This window comes from Somniosus microcephalus, chromosome 5 (assembly GCF_052327205.1).
Source record: "Somniosus microcephalus isolate GS21.2 chromosome 5, FLI_Smic_1.0, whole genome shotgun sequence".
Lineage (NCBI taxonomy): Eukaryota > Metazoa > Chordata > Chondrichthyes > Squaliformes > Somniosidae > Somniosus > Somniosus microcephalus.
Window position 1 is genome coordinate 13,691,217 of NC_140991.1, and position 17,877 is coordinate 13,709,093.

At 44.8% G+C, this 17,877-nt stretch overlaps 1 protein-coding gene across 5 annotated transcripts in view; it reads right to left on the minus strand.

Annotated features, from left to right (window-relative positions):
* LOC147116898 (uncharacterized) overlaps positions 1-17,877 on the minus strand; it is a 347,723-nt gene that overhangs the window by 36,464 nt on the left and 293,382 nt on the right. For all 5 annotated transcript variants that reach the window (XM_085987340.1, XM_085987341.1, XM_085987339.1 and 2 more), the window contains 2 exons: positions 11,082-11,150; positions 4,947-5,003 (listed from right to left, as the gene is read on the minus strand). In XM_085987340.1, the coding sequence (XP_085843466.1) occupies positions 4,947-5,003; positions 11,082-11,150 (126 nt within the window). The remainder of the gene's footprint in view (positions 1-4,946; positions 5,004-11,081; positions 11,151-17,877) is intronic.

The following is a 17,877-nucleotide window of genomic DNA, read 5'->3' on the forward strand; positions in this document are numbered from 1 at the left end:
TTAGCTGTTCTCCAGTCCTCTGGCACATCCCCTGTGGCCAGAGAGGTTCTGAAAATTTGTGTCAGAGCCCCTGCAATCTCCTCCTTTGCCTCACACAGCAGCCTGGGATACATCTCGTCCGGGCCTGGGGATTTATCCACTTTTAAGCCTGCTAAAACCGCTAGTACCTCCTCCCTCTCGATGCTAATATGTTCAAGTATATCACAGTCCCCCTGCCCGATTTCTATGTCTACATCGTCCTTCTCCATAGTGAACACAGATGCAAAAAATTCATTTAAAACCCCACCTACATCTTCTGGCTCCACACACAGATTGCCACTTTGGTCCCTAATGGGCCCTACTCTTTCCCTAGTTATCCTCTTGCCCTTAATATACTTATAAAACACCTTAGGATTTTCCTTTATTTTGCTCGCCAGTGTTATTTTATGGCCCCTCCTCGCTCTCCTAATTTCTTTTTTAAGTATCCCCCTGCACTTTCTATACTCCTCTAGGGCTTCCTCTGTCTTTAGTCCTTTGTATCTGCCAAAAGTCCCCCCTTTTTTTTCCTAATCCATTCTCATGTATCCCTTGACATCGAAGGTTCCCTGAACTTGTTGGTCCCACGCTTGACCTTTACGGGAACATGTTGCCATTGTACTCTCTCAATTTCCTTTCTGAAAGACTCCCATTGCTCCGATGTGGATTTTCCTACAAGTAGCTGATCCCAGTCCACTTTGGCCAGATCCTGCTTTATCATTAAAATCAGCCTTCCCCCAATTTAGAACCTTTATTTCCGGTCCATCTCGGTCCTTTTCCATGACTACCTTAAATCTCACCGAATTATGGTCACTGTCACCAAAGTGCTCACCTACTAACGCTTCTACCACTTGCCCGGCCACATTCCCTAGAATTAGGTCCAGTACCGCCCCCTCTCTTGTAGGACTTTCTACATGCTGGCTCAAAAAGCTCTCCTGGATGCACTTTAAGAAGTGAGGGAAATGTGAGGGCAATGCCACAGGATTGGATGGAAGAAATCAATGCGGAAATCTCCAAAGGAAGTAAAATGCGTCCTGCTTTTCCAAGCTTTGTACTGGAGAAAGGGGGAGAGTTGGTCCAATTTGACAACTGTAATACTCGAGATTTCTATGAGGTATTCAGAGAATGGAGATTCAAGACACCTGCTGGTCAGGAGTTTTGGCAGAGTATATACCCACAGCTGGACTTCAACAGGATTTGGAAGGGAGTGTGGGCGAATTTTAAATGCCCAGAATGGATTGAACTGGATTTCAAATTGGCTCATAACCGGATTTTTACCATGACGGTCTTGTGCAAGATTGGACGAGTGGAGGGGGCAACTTGCCCAGTGTGTGGGACACAGGATGAGACTCTGTCCCATTTACTGGTGTTATGTCTGCAGTTAAATGACTTTAAGTACTATGTTCGACAGTTGTGTGAAGCTTTTTTGCTGGGTGGGGACCGAAGAGCGAGAATGGGAATCCCGTGGGACTCAATTTTGAGATGGGGATTGCAGGAGAGTCTGCTCGAGTCTAGCGGAGCGGCAATTAATTTAATGTTCAGTTTGGCTAGATTCATGATTGTGCAAAGAAGGAATGCTCTGTTTTTTAAGGGGAGGAGAATCAATCTAAAAGAGTATTTTAAATATAAGCTAAAAGATCATTATAAGGCTCTGTGGATGTTTTATTCAGAAAGGAATTTAAGGACAGTATTTTCCAACCAATTTTTAAAGTACAATCGATTAATATATGTTACAGGAGACAAATTAAACTTCAGGTTTTGATGTTAAAATGTGGTGGCGGAATGGCTGTGCAGAGCGGCGGAATTGATTTGTATCATACAATGAAATGATCACGATGTTGTAAATGTTCTTAATGTTCAATAAAGTATATTAATTTTTTAAAAAGTGGGTAGCACCGTCGCCTCTGAGTCAGAAGGTTGTGTGTTCAAGTCCCACTCCAGAGACTCAAGCACAAACATCTAGGCTGATACTCCAGTGCTGAGGGAGTGCTGCACTGTTGGAGATGCCGTCTTTCAGATGAGACGTTAAACCGAGGCCCCGTCTGCTCTCTCAGGTGGATGTAAAAGATCCCATGGCACTATTTTAAAGAAGAGCAGGGGCGCTATCCCCGGTGTCCTGGCCAATATTCATCCCTCAATCAACATCACAAAAACAGATTATCTGTTGATTATCACATTGCTGTTTGTGGGAGCTTGCTGTGCGCAAATTGGCTGCCGTGTTTCCTATATTACAGCAGTGACTACACTCCAAAAAGTACTTCATTGGCTGGAAACCGTTTTGAGACATCCGGTGGTCGTGCAAGGCGCTATATAAATACAGGTCTTTCTTTTCATGATATTCTCTATCTGTTTTGACATTCAGGGAGCCCTGACTTTAGTTGCCCTGCCTTTTCCCCCCGAGTGAGAATGTACCTGAAATGTAACTGAACTATTTCCTCTTTAAAGGCAGCCCATTGTTCCATTACAGTTTTACCTGACAATCTTTGATTCCAGTTTACCCCGGACAGATCCGTTCTCATCCCACTGAAATTGGCCTTCCCCCAATTAAACATTTTTACTCTAGATTGCTCCCTGTCCTTTTCCATAGCTAATCTAAACCTTATGATACTATGATCACTGTTCCCTAAATATTCAGCTACTGACACTTGCTCCACTTGACCTACCTCATTCCCCAGAACCAGATCCAGCAATGCCTCCTCGCTCGTCGTGCCAGAAACATACTGATCAAGAAAGTTCTCCTGAACACACTTCAGAAATTCTTCCCCTTCTCTGCCCTTTACACTATTACGATCCCAGTCTATATTAGCATAGTTAAAGTCCCCCATTATCACTACTCTATAGTTCTTCACTTCTCTGTAATTTCTCTGCAAATTTGCTCCTCCATATCTTTCCCACTATTGGTGGTCTCTTGGATACACCTAGTAGTGTAATGGCACCTCTATTATTTCTTAAGTCTAGCCATATAGATCCTGTCCTTGACCCCTCCCTCTCCAGCACTGTAACATTCTCCTTAACCAATACTGCCACACCACCTCCTATCTTTCCTTCCCTATCTTTCCTGAACACCTTATGACCAGGAATATTTAATACCAAATCCTGCCTTTTTTTGAGGTAGATCTCAGTTATTGCCACAACATCATATTCCCATGTGCTTATTTGTGCCTGCAGCTCACTTACCTTGTTTACTACGCTTTGTGCGTTCACATACATACACTGTAAACCCATCTTAGACCATCCTGTATTCTCTTAGTTTGACCTCACCTAATAACTTAATATTTCTTCCTTTAGTGCTCTCTGCCTCTCCCAATTCTTTGAGCACTTTATTTCCCCTTTCTAATGTTACATCCTGGTGCCCATCCCCCTGCGAAATTAGTTTAAACCCTCCCCAACAGCATTAGCAAACCTCCCTGTGAGGATATTGGTACCGGCCCTGTTGAGGTGTAACCCATCCGGCCTGTACAGGTCCAACCTCCCCCAGAAGCAGTCCCAATGCCCCAGGAATCTGAAGCCCTCCCTCCTGTACCATTTCTCCAGCCATGCATTCATCTGCACTATCCTCCTATTTCTATACACACTTGCGCGTGGCACCGGGAGTAATCCGGAGATTACTACCTTTGAAGTCCTGCTTTTTAACCGCTTTCCTAGCTCCCTAAAATCTGCCTGCAGGACCTCATCCCTCTTTCTACCTATGTCGTTGGTACCAATATGGACCACAACCTCTGGCTGTTCACCCTCCCCCCTCAGAATGTTCTGCAGCCGCTCAGAGACATCCTTGACCCTGGCACCAGATGGCAACATACCATCCTGGAGTCACGTCCGCGGCCGCAGGAACTCCTGTCTGCTCCCCTCACTATCGAATTCCCCACCACTATTGCTCTCCCACAGTTCTTCTTCCCCCATTGTACAGCTGAGCCACCCGTGGTGCTGCGGACTTGCTCTGGCTGTACTCCCCAGAGGAACCATCACCCTCAACAATACTCAGAACCGAATACTGGTTGGAGAGTGAGATGCAGGGGACTCAGGGGTCTCCTGGACTACCTAAGCAGCCTGGGATACATTTCATCCAGGCCTGGCAACTTACCTAATTTCAAAGATGCTAAACCTCTTAATACTTCCTCTCTCTCTCTGTTTATCCCATCTAATATTTAATTCTCCTCCTCCTTAACTACAATGTCTGCATCGCCCCTCTCTTCTGTGAAGGCAGACGCAAAGTATTCATTAAGAACCATACCCACGTCTTCCGCCTCCACACATAGGTTACCTTTTTGGTCTCTAATAGGCCCTACTCTTTCCTTAGTTATTCACTTGCTCTTTATGTATTTATAAAACATCTTTGGGTTTTCCTTGATTTGACTTGCCAATATTTTTTCATTCCCTCTCTTTGCTTTCCTAATTTCCTTTTTAATTTCACCCCTGCACTTTCTATACTCCTCTAGGATTTCAGTAGTATTGAGCTCATGGTATCTGACAAAAGCTTCGTTTTTTTCCCCTTATCCTACCCTGTATGCTCCTTGAAATCCAGGGGCTCTAGATTTGGGAGTTGCACCCTTTTTCTTTGTGGGAACATATTTGCTCTGGACCCTCTCTATCACCTCCTTGAATGCCTCCCACTGCTCTGACACTGATTTACCTTCAAGTAGCTGTTTCCAGTCCACTTTTGCTAAATCACATCTCATGGTGAGATCGTTTACTAAAAAGTATTCATTGTTCACCCTGAAACCTCATAACCCCGGTTACTTCACACATAATTTTATATTTTGGTTCATGGGGGCGTACTTTTGCATTTTGCATGAGAAAAGTATCTGGAGTGATCTTCAACTGTAACTTTGGACTAGCAATGCTGTGCACCACGGAGCCTTCCTTAAAACTGCAGCACTTTTTAAAAATGTCTGACGTGTCCAGCTGTTCAAGTCTCTTTATTAATTACTTACGTTCACGTTGCATTGAAGTATGTCTCTGGTAAGTTTCCATCGGGTATGCTGACGAAGCTGTTATAAAGCATGGAATGAAAGTAGTCAGTAAGAGTTTTGAACATCAAAACAAAGCTAAGAGCTAAAGATGCTGAGGGTTGCTAACAAAGTGTGGATGCAGTAATGTTGAACTAGCCATTATTCCCTGATATGATGAATAAAAGTTGGTTTAAGACACACACCTGTACTTGATCACATAATCTAGGCTGACACTTCATTTCAATACTGAAAGAATGCTGTATTGTTAGAGTTGCTATCGCTTAGATGAGTTCAACCTGTTACAGACCTGGCGCTAACTACTGCGACTGCAAAATAATTTTTTTTTATTCGTTCATGGGATGTGGGCATCACTGGCCCTTGAGAAGGTGGTGGTGAGCCGCTTTCTTGAACCGCTGCAATCCGTGTGGTGAAGGTACTCCCACAGTGCTGTTAGGGACAGAGTGCCAGGATTTTGACCTAGCGACGATGAAGAAACGGCGATTTACTTCCAAGTCAGGATGGAGTGTGACTTGGAGGGCAGTCACTCTCACCTCACCTCTGCAATTCAGCTCCTTTCTCCATGTTTGGACCAAAGCTGTAATGAGGTCTGGAGCCGAGAGGTCCTGCAAAAGATCCAATTTTGGATCTAACTTACCAGTTTCCCTTGGATCCAATGGGCTTTTACTTTTTTGACCAACCTGCCATGTGGGACCGTGCCAAAGACCTTGCTAAAATCCATGTAGACTACATCAAAGGCACTACTCTCATCGACCCTCCTCATTACATCCTCAAAAAAATTAAATCAAGTTAAATCAAGTTAGTCAGACATGACCTTCCCTTAACAAATCCATGCTGACTGTCCTTGAGTAATCCGTGACCTTCTAAATGATGATTTATACAGTTCTCAGAATTTTTTCCAATAATTTTCCCACCACCAAGATTAGGCTGACTGGCCTGTAAGTACTCGGTCTATCCCTTTCTCACTTTTTAAACAATGGCACATCATTAGCATTCCTCCAGTCCTCTGGCACCACGCCTGCAGCCAGAGAGGATTGGAAAATGATGGTCAGAGCCTCCGCTATTTCTTCTCTTGCCTCTCTTAACAGCCTGGGATACATTTCATCCGGGCCTGGTGATTTATCTAATTTCAAAGATGCTAAACCTCTTAATACTTCCTCTCTCTCTATGTTTACCCCATCTAATATTTCACACTCCTCCTCCGTAACTACAATGTCTGCATCATCCCTTGCATCTGTGAAGGCAGATGCAAAGTATTCATTAATAACGATACCCATGTCTTCTGCCTCCACACATAGGTTACCTTTTTGGTCTCTAATAGGCCCTACTCTTTCCTTGGTTATTCACTTGCTCTTTATGTATTTATAAAACATCTTTTTCCTTGATTTGACTTGCCAATATTTTTTCATGCCCTCTCTTTGCTTTCCTAATTTCCTTTTTAATTTCACCCCTGCACTTTCTATACTCCTCTAGGCTTTCTGTAGTATTGAGCTCTTGGTATCTGACAAAAGCTTCACTTCTTTTCGAATATCCTACCCTGTATGCCAGGGCATTCTGGAGGGGGAGGGTGAACAGCCAATTGTCGTGGTGCATATAGGTACCAACGATACAGGTAAAAAATGAAATGAGGTCCTAAAAGCTGAATACAGGGAGTCAGGAGGTAAATTAAAAAATAGGATCTCAAAGGTAGTAATCTCAGGATTGCTACCAGTGCCACATACTAGTCAGAGTAGAAATAGAAGGATATTACAGATGAATACCTGGCTAGAAGAATGGTGCAAGGGGGAGGGATTCAAATTCCTGGGACATTGGAACCGGTTCTGGGGGAGGTGGGACCAGTACAAGCTGGACGGTTTGCACCTGGGCGGGACCAGGTCCGATGTTCTAGTTTGTTAGTGCTGTTGGGGAGGGTTTTAAACTAAAATGGCAGGGGGTTGGGAACCTGTGCAGGGAGACAGAGGAAAGGGAAGCAAGGATAGAAACAAAAGACAGGAAGGAGAAAAGCAAAAGTGGAAGGCAGAGAAATCAAGGGTGTAAATCAAACAGGGCCACAGTACATAATAATTCTAAAAGAACTAAGAGTTAAAAAAATCAGGCCTGAAGGCTTTGGCCTAGAAATTGGGTTTTGGCTTAGCCAGGGCTTTAGCGCCGGAAGTTAGTGCCGGCGCTAAGTCCCCTGCGCGCGCCAAAAATTCAGTGGCGCCGCGCCCAAACGGCTGCCGGCGCTACTGAAGGGTCTTTGCGGCGGTACATCGGCGCTAACTGCCGTTTCGCGCCGCAATTCCGGCGCTGCGGCACCCGATGCAGTGCGGCAGGCTGGGGACGTGCAGGCCTCCTCCTCCCGTTAAGGAGGAGCTGCCTGCACCCGGCCGTGGCCAGCGCAAATCAGCTTAAAAATGAGCCCGGCACCTCGGACAAGTGCCGGGCTTGCATCTGTTCCGGGGGGGGGGGGGGGGGGAGAAGTCTGGGGAGGGAGCTGCGGGCAGGCGGCCGGCGGGAAAGTGGCCGGCCGCCGCGGGGCCTTTAATGCGCTGGCGCAAACTGGAGTAAGGCACCTCTGCCAGAACGTTGCTTGCGGCTGCCACGGGCGAGGCGGCCACAACTCAATTTCGGAGTTCGGGCGGGTTACCACGGCAACCGGGACGCTGCGCACACCGATGACGTCATCGGTGCCGGCGCAGCGCTACCGGTGCAACGCCGATTTAGGGCCCCAGGGAATTTTTTAACTGGCCATAACTCTGGCGCTGGTCCCTCTAGCGCCTCAAATGCGGCGCTAAGGCTACTCAATTTCTAGGCCTTTGTGTCTTAATGCGAGGAGCATTCGTAATAAGGTGGATGTAAATGGATATGATATAATTGGGATTACGGAGACATGGCTCCAGGGTGACCAAGACTGGGAATTCAACATCCAGGGGTATTCAATATTCAGGAAGGACAGGAAAAAAGGAAAAGGAGGTGGGGTAGCATTGCTGGTTAAAGAGGAGATTAACACAATATTAAGGAAGGATATTAGCTCTGATGATGTGGAATCTGTATGGGCAGAGCTGAGAAATACCAAGGGGCAGAAAACGTTAGTGGGAGTTGTATACAGACCCCCAAACAGTAATGCTGAGGTTGGGGATGGCATTAAATGGGAAATTAGAGACACGTGCAATAAGGGCACAGCAGTTATCATGGGTGACTTTAATCTACATATAAATTGGGCTAACCAAATTAGTAACAATACTGTGGAGGAGGAATTCCTAGAGTGTATATGGGATGGTTTCCTGGACCAATATGTCGAGGAACCAACTAGAGATCAGGCCATCTTAGACTGGGTATTATGTAATGAGAAAGGATTAATTAGCAATCTTGTTGTGCGAGGCCCCTTGGGGAGCAGCGATCATAATATGATAGAATTCTTCATTAAAATGGAGAGTGAAGTAGTTGACTCAGAGACTAGGGCCCTGAATTTTAATAAAGGAAACTACGATGGTATGAGGCATGAGTTGGATAGGGTGGATTGGGGAATGTTACTTAAAGGGTTGACAGTGGATAGGCAATGGCAAACATTTAAAGATCAAATGGATGAACTACAGAATTTGTTCATCCTTGTTTGGCATAAAAATAAAACAAAAAAGGTGACTCAACCGTGGCTAACAATGGAAATTAGGGATAGCCTAAGATCAAAGGAGAGGGCATATAATTTGGCCAGAAAAAGCAGCAAACCTGAGGATTGGGAGCAGTTTAGGATTCAGCAAAGGAGGACAAATGGATTAATTAAGAGGGGGAAAATAGATTATGAGAATAAGCTTGCAAGGAACATAAAAACTGACTGTAAAAGCTTCTATAGATATGTGAAGAGAAAAAGATTGGTGAGGTCAAGCGTAGGTCCCTTGCAGTCAGAATCAGGGGAATTTATAATGGGGAACAAAGAAATGGCTGACCAATTAAATACATACTTTGGTTCTGTCTTCACAAAGGAGGACACAAATAACCTCCCAGAGATGTCGAGGAACATAGGGTCTAATGAGAGGGAGGAATTGAATGAAATCAGTATTTGTAGGGAAATGGTGTTAGGGAAATTGACGGGATTGAAGGCCGATAAATCCCCAGAGACTGATAACCTACATTCTAGGGTACTTAAGGAAGTGGCCCTAGAAATAGTAGATGCATTGCTGGTCATCTTCCAAAATTCTATAGACGCTGGAACAGTTCCCATGGATTGGAGGATAGCTAATGTAACCCCACTATTTTAAAAGAGTGGTAGAGAGAAAACGGGGAATTATAGACCGGTAAGCCTGACATCGGTAGTGGGGAAAATGCTGGAGTCCATTATAAAAGATGTAATAGCAGAGCACTTGGAAAACAGTGACAGGATCGGACAATGTCAACATGGATTTACAAAAGGTAAATCATGCTTGACTAATCTACTGGAATTTTTTGAGGATGTAACTGGTAGAATAGATAAGGGAGAACCAGTGGATGTGGTGTATTTGGACTTACAGAAGGCTTTCGATCAGGTCCCGCATAAGAGATTAGCGTGCAAAGTTAAAGCACATGGGATTGGGGGTAAGGTATTGTCTTGGATAGAGAACTGGTTGGCAGACAGGAAGAAAAGAGTTGGAATAAACGGGTCTTTTTCCGAGTGGCAGGCTGTGACTAGCGGGGTACCGCAGGGATCGGTGCTAGGACCCCAGCTATTCACAATATATATAAATGATCTAGAGGAGGGAACTAGATGTAATATCTCCAAGTTTGCAGACGACACAAAGCTGGGTGGGCGTGTGTGCTGTGAGGAGGATGTCGAGAAACTCCAGGATGGTTTGGACAGGTTGGGTGATTGGGCAGATGCATGGCAAATGCAGTATAATGTGGATAAATGCGAGGTTGTCCACTTCGGTGGCAAAAACAGGAAGACAGATTATTATCTGAACGGCAATAGATTGGGAAAATGGGAAGTGCAACGAGACCTGGGTGTCCTTGTGCACCAGTCGCTGAAGGTAAGCATGCAGGTACAGCAGGCAGCTAAGAAGGCAAATGGTATGTTGGTCTTCATAGCGAGAGGATTCGAGTACAGGAGCAAGGATGTCTTGCTGCAGTTGTACAGGGCCTTGGTGAGACCACACCTTGAGTATTGTGTGCAGTTTTGGTCGCCTTATCTGAGGAAGGATGTTGTTGCCATGGAGAGAGCGCTGCGAAGATTCACCAGACTGCTACCTGGGATGGCAGGAATGACATATGAGGAGAGATTGGGTCGATTAGGCTTATATTCACTAGAGTTTAGAAGAATGAGAGGGGATCTCATTGAAACTTGTCAAAATTCGAACAGGATAGACAGACTAGATGAAGGAAGGATGTTCCCGATGGTGGGGAAGTCCAGAAGCAGGGTTCACAGTCTAAGGATAAGGGGTAAGCCATTTAGGACTGAGATGAGGAGGAATTTCTTCACCCAGAGAGTGGTGAACCTGTGGAATTCTCTGCCACACAGGGCAGTTGAGGCCAATTCATTAAATATATTCAAGAAGGAGTTGGATATATTTCTTGAGGCTAAAGGGATCAAGTGATATGGGGAGAAAGCAGGGGCAGGGTACTGAATTTGGATGATCAGCCATGATCTCATTAAATGGCGTAGCGGGCTCGAGGGGCCGAATGGCCTACTCCTGCTCCTATCTTCTATGTTTCTATGTCTCTAGATTTGGTAGTCTCACCCTTTTTCTTTGTGGGAACATATTTGCTCTGGACCCTCACTATCACCTCCTTGAATGCCTCCCGCTGCTCTGACACTGATTTGCCTTCAAGTAACTATTTCCAGTCCACTTTTGTGAAATCACATCTCATGGTGAGATCGTTTACTAATTACAATGCATACTTAATGGTAAAAAGTATTCATTGTTCACCCTGAAACCTCATATCCCCGATTACTTCACACATAATATCATATTTTGGTTCATAGGGGACATACTTTTGCGTTGGGCATGAGAAAAGTATCTGGAGTGAGCTTCAATCATAACTTTGGTCTAGCAATGCTGTGCACCACGGAGCCTTCCTTAAAACTGCAGCACTTTTAAAAAGTGTCTGACGTGTCCAGCTGTTCAAGTCTCTTTATTCATTACTTACCAGCCGTAGGTTGACGTAGCTTTGAAGGAGGTCTCTGGTAAGCTTCCATCGGGTATGCTGACGAAGCTGCTATAAAGCATGAAATGAAAGTAGTCAGTAAGAGTCTTGCACAGCAAAACAAATCTAAAAGCTAAAGATGCTGAGTGTTGCTAACAAAGTGTGGATGCAATAATGTTGAACTAGCCATTATTCCCTGATATGATGAATAAAAGCTGAGCTTAAGACACACATTTGGACTTGATCACATAATCTAGGCTGACACTTCATTTCAATATTGAAAGAATTCTGTATTGTTAGAGTCGCTATCGCTTAGATGAGAAGTTCAACCTGCTTCACAGCTGGCCCCAACTATGGGGACTGCTGAATATTTATGCAAAAGATTCCCCTTCCCTGATTTAGGTAGCGTGTAGTCTCCTGTCTGAGAGGATGTTAAAGATCGCACAGCTCCATTCATAGATTTTTACATCAACCAACACCACCAAAAATAGATTACTGCTCATTCCATCTCATTGTTAGGATTTGTGCTGTGTGTGAAATTGAGGCTGTATTCACCCACATAACAACAAACTGTGCCTCAGTCATTGGGCTGAAATTTGCTGGTGCTCAGAGTGCGGGTTTGGAGGCAGGTCCACTCTCAAAATCACAAAGATTGACAGCAGGTTGGTATCCCGCTGTAAACCCGCCTCCTTGTCAGTTTCCCAAGTGTCGGGTCTGTCATCCCTGAACAGGCCCGACACCAAGCGGCGGGTCAGCCAATTTAGATAGTTAAAAGCTTAATAAAAGGTAGTTAAGAACCACTTTCCCATGTACTTACCATTTTACCAGGTTTTCAACAAGTTCCCGGAGAGCGGCTATCACATCAGGTAAGTATACTGGGTTCTCAATGGCTGTGAATTGCTGTGAATAGGCGAAAACTGCAAAAATGCTATAAAACCTACCATTTCACAGCTGGTCACTTCCCAATCTTAGAAGCTGGAGCATTAATGATTTGGAACTCGCTTTTGAGCTTTATGCACTTTTGAAGTGTTTGGAGTAATCTCGCTATATACTGTCACCTCCTTGGGACAACCTATCTCAACGTTGATGATTACTTCTGTCATCTCAATCTCACCTACCATCTATTCCATCAGCATCAGTGCCCTTGAAAAAAATCTCACCTTGGTCCTCAGAATCCCAACACGATCAGCATCACCGGGCACACCAGCAGCACCAACATCCACGCCAATCTTCTCCGCAATTAATTGTTGCTGCACTGGAAGCAGGGCATCATCATCCATGCACATTGCTGCCTGGGGCGCCACCGATGCCCTCAGCATGTCCAGATTTGCTTCACTTAACACTGTACAACCTGGCTGCCACATGATGTACCAGGTTGTCACCACCCCACACCAGCACCATACAGCATCCCTACAATGTCCTACAATCCTTTCTCACTCATTACCATTGGGGGGAGGGACTCACCATTCACTGGAACTCAATAACACACTTTCAAAGGTGCACACAAATCTGTCCAAGAAGGCAAAGTGGTGACAATAAGGATTTCAATGCTTGACAACACATTAACCAAAAGTTTACACGAACATTGGCTAAAACACCCAAGTGCCTACACTTGTGTGCTGTTAGTTGTTATGATTGGACAAGGATGAGGGTGAGTGTGACGGTTGGCTAGTGAGATGGGGAAGTGATAATGTAGATAGAGAGAGGTGAGTGGAGGTGCAAGGTAAGTTGGTGTGAGTAAGGATGTGCAGGAGTAGGGTAGGGAAGGCAGAGTGATGGGGATGTGATGAGTGGCACAGGAGGATGAGGTTGAGTGTGGCTTTGAAGTAACGTTTCGTGATCTACTGAGATCATTGAAAGGCTTGCGCCACTGCAGCCTGGTCCTCCTGACGATATCCCTGCTTGTGCCCTCCTGTGCAATGTGCAACCAGGCTGCGTTGGTGTCCTGGGGAGGTCTCTTCTACCCATTGGAAGGGAAAAGAACCTCCCTGCATGCTGTGACTCCATCCATATGCATATGGAGGAAGTAATGGGAGAGCTTGGGTGCAGCCGTGCACCTTTGTGCAGTGCTTGTCAGTATTTGCAGCACCTCAATGCTGCAGAACACTGACAGCAGAGCTGTCAAAATCATTTTGGACATGGCCTCTTTAAGGAAACCGGCTGATGATGCGTAATCAAATGACGTCATCAGACCTGCTTCCTATTTGGCCGGGAACCTCGCAGGGTGGGCTTAAGAAGTCCTATTTACGTAAAATCTTGTTGGAGGCCGGGATCGAGACAGATGCGAGGTCCCCACACGCCATGGAAATCGCCCGCCATGGACCTGCCGAGGTTGGAAAAATCCAGCCCATTCTTTCTATGTGAAACATTCTGGGATGTTTTGAGATATGTGAATAGGTGGTATATAAATACAAGTTGTTGATTTCTAAATTGTCCACTAGACTCAGTTGTGGGCACTCCGATAGTGGTTTCAGCCCCGTACCAGGACTTGAGTGCATAGTCTAGGCTGACAGTCCAGAGCAGTACTGAGGAATGCTGCATTGTTAGAGGTGCAAAATTAGATGAGTTATTAAATCAAGTCTCTGTCTGTCTGGTCAATTGGATGTTAAAAACTGTAATGTAAAGACAGTATTCTCAAAGGTTGAGTAGGAATTTATCTGGGGTTCTATTGGCTTATCAGCAGGTTTATCAGCAGTCAGTTTCACCAATCTTTAAACATCTGTCACAAACTCACCAAAAATAATTTTATAGAGCAGCTGAAAGTACCATGACTGGATTGCACCTACTGCAGGCACAGACCCAGTTACAATACCTTTAGGGTCCCCACCCCTCAGAAATTCTGGGTCAGTGTATTGGGGCAGTGACCTGACCTAACAGTTCTCCACCCACTTGTCCTCTTCACTGTCCCCAGGAACTGAGCATTTCCCAGATGCAACAAAGAGGGCATTCTGCCCTATGGAGTGATATTATACCAGGAGTGAAAGGCTTTGGTTGTGAAACATAGGCCCTCTTAACAAGAACAGAGAAGGTTCAGAGAGGTCAGGCAGCATCTGTGAAGAGATAAACAGAGTTAACGTTTCCGGTCGATGACCTTTCGTCAGAACTGGAAAAATGCAGGAAATGGAACAGATTTTAAAGCAAGTGTAGAGGCTGGGAAAGGGGGCAGGGGATGAAAGAACAACAGGGAAGGTCTGTGATAGGATAGAAGGCGGAAGAGGTTAAGAGACATTAAGAGATATTCGAGGCAAAAGGAGATGGTAATGGGACAGGTTAAGAAACAAAGGATGGCTCTAGATGAAGTGTGAATTGCGCTGGCAGAATGAAAGACAGCTGCCCTGTGTGGGAGAAGAAAAAAAGACAAGAGTGTGGATAAAATATATATATATATGTATATGATAGGGGCCGAGGTTATGATCTGAAATTGTTGAACTCTATGTTGAGTCCAGAAGGCTGTAAAGTGCCTAATCGAAAGATGAGGTGCTGTTCCTCGAGCTTCCACCCTTTCCCAACCTCTACACTTGCTTTAAAATCTGTTCCATTTCCTGCTTTTTTCCGGTTCTGGCGAAAGGTCATCGACCTGAAACATTAACTCTGTTTCTCTCTTCACAGATGCTACCTGACCTGCTGAGTTTCTCCAGCATTTTCTGTTTTTATTTCAGATTTCCAGCATCTGCAGTATTTTCTTTTTGTATTAGGTTCAGAAAGGATTTGATGGAGGTGGTTATTTCATATAACCACTGTTTATTTTCCTTTGCTAGTTTCATTACTTTACATTTGTCTACATTAAACATCATTTGCTAATCATCAAAACTTCTTCCCAACCTCGGGTGTCAGCCTTGGCTCAGTGGTAGCTGTCTCACCAGAAGGTTGCAGGTTCATAGAATCATAGAAATTTAGGGCACAGAAGGGAGCCAATCGCCCTATCGTTTCTGTGCCGGTCGAAAAAGAGCGATCCAGCCTAATCCCACTTTCCAGCTCTCGATCCGTGGCCTTGCAGTTTACAGCATCTCAAGTGCGTATCCAAGTACTTTTGAAATGTGATGAGGGCTTCTGCCTCTACTACCCTTTCAGGCAGTGAGTTTCAGGCTTCTGAGTGAAAAAAGTTCTCCTCAACTCCCCTCCAATCCTTCTGCCAATTACTTTAAATCTATGCCCCCTGGTTATTGATCTCTCTGCTGAAGTGCTTCCTATTCACTCTATCGAGGACCCTCATAATTTTATACACCTCAATTAAGTCTCCCCTCAGCCTCCACTGTTCCTGAGAAAACAACCCCAGCCTATCCAATCTTTCCTCAAAGCTAAAATTCTCCAGTCCTGGCAACATCCTCGTAAATCTCCTCTGTACCCTTTTTAGTGCAATCCCATCTTTCCTGTAATGTGGTGACCAGAACTGTATGCAGTGCTCTAGCCACGGCCTAACTGGTGTTAACCTCTCTGCTCTTATATTCTATGCCTCAGCTAAAAAAGGAAAGTATTTCGTTTGCCTTCTTTTGCACCTTATCTACCTGTCCTGCTAGCTTCAGGGATCTGTGGACATGCACTCCAAGGTCCCTCTACATTTTTCAGTATCCTACCATTTATTGGGCCATAATTTGCGGCCCCTACGGGCGCGTACGAGGTGTGTACATGCCCATAAGGGCCCCGCAAGTTCCGGGTTTTTGCACACAAATTTTCTTAAGAGATCATCCGCATCCCCGGGAAAAGGGCTATTTGCCCACCTTCTGCCCAGCGAATGCCCGTGAAATTCTTATGCCTGGTAAAAGCAGGCAGACGGCCCCTTTTTACCAGCGTAAGAGTTTTAAAAAACATAATTTTATCAATCATTTATACATTAAAAACCCTGTCGAATGAGGTAAGTTTATTTCTGGCCCATTTAAATCATTTAAATTTATTTTTCAAAAAATCAAATTTGTGTTTAAAATATTTTATTAAATGGCATTTTAGTTAATTTTAAATATGTAATTTTTAAACATTTATTTGATGTGTACATGTATTTTTGGGGATATTCCCATTCATGCTTATGGGGTTTCCGTACATACAGAATCCCCATCAGCACCAATGGGGATCCCCCTTCTTTCATTCATTGGCCTGGCCCACGTGATCCCAGGGGCGCTTGTGAACTGCCTGCGCCAGTAGGATATGTGGGCCTCTACCCACGGGTACCCGGAGAGGCCCAGGAGTGCAAGTCTCCATACTTCCCAGACCACCAGGTATGTGGGCATTTTATTTGTGGATCTGAGGCATTTCCCCGCAGGAAGCCTTCAACCGCAAATTCAGGGCCATTGTGTATTCCCTTGCCTTGTTAGCCCTCACCAAATGCATTACCTCACACTTCTCTGGATTGAATTCCATTTGGTACTTTTCTGCCCACCAGACCAGTCCATTGACATCTTCCTGCAGTCTACAGCTATCTTCCTCACTATCAACCACACGGCCAATTTTTGTATCATCTACAAGCTACTTAATCTTGCCCCCTACATTGAAGTCTAAATCATTGATATATACCACAAAAGGCAAGGGACCTAGTATTGAAAAGCCTTCCAGTCACAAAATCACCTGCTGGCCATTACACATTGCTTCTTGCCACTGATCCAATTTTGGATCTACCTTGCCAGTTTCCCTTGGATCCCATGGGCTTTTACATTTTTGACCAACCATGTGGGACCTTGCCAAAAACCTTGCTAAAATCCATGTAGACTACATCAAATGCACTACCTTCATCGACCTTCCTCATTACATTCTCAAAAAAATTCAATCAAGTTAGTCAGACTTGACCTTCCCTTAACAAATCCATGCTGACTGTCCTTGAGTAATCCGTGACCGTCTAAATGATGATTTATACAGTCTCTCAGAATTTATTCCAATAATTTTCCCACCACCAAGATTAGGCTGACTGGCCTGTAAGTACTCGGTCTATCCCTTTCTCACGTTTTAAACAATGACACATCATTAGCATTCCTCCAGTCCTCTGGCACCACGCCTGCAGCCAGAGAGGATTGGAAAATGATGGTCAGAGCCTCCGCTATTTCCTCCCTTGCCTCTCTTAACAGCCTGGGACACATTTCATCCAGCTCTTGCAATTTATCTAATTTCAAAGATGCTAAACCTCTTGGCCCAGAAATTCGGGTCGGGGGCTTCCCGCGGGTGCAAGCCCCCGATCTGCACTTACCTTGCACGCTGGCCGTTGAGCTGTAGAGCCCCGTGGAATTCCGATCCGGGGCCTGGACCAGCTGCCGGCGCGCAGTGCTTGCATATCCCAGGGGCGCAGTTAGTTCGATGCGTCCCCTGGGATCACATGGGCCATGGGGAGCCAATCGGAGCAGGGAATGCTCCATTCATAAGTCTGACAGGAAGTGCTGTCAAGACTTATAAATACTACAGCCCCAAAATAGCACTAAATCTTCAAATAAATTTTTTTTTTAATCATTTTTTAAATAAACTATAAATTACATGAAATAACTATTTTAAACAATAATTTAAATTTTTGAAAAAAATAATTTTATATACTAATGGGGCTAAAAATAAACTTACCTTGCTTTAAAGTATTAAAAAACTAATAAACCTGTGGAAAAAATGTTTTAATTTTAATTAATTCACCACTTACCTTGTAAAAAGCAGGCCTTACGCCTGCTTTTTCTATTTCTAAATTCTGCAGGCTTACCCTCCCGGAGAAACCTGTAAAAAAAAACGAAGTTCCATGCGTACGCGCAGCCTCCCCCGCGCACGCGTTCGACCTCTGAACCTTTTCGTTCAGAGGAACGGAAGTGCCGGTTTCCCGCGCATGCGCAGTGCATGCAGA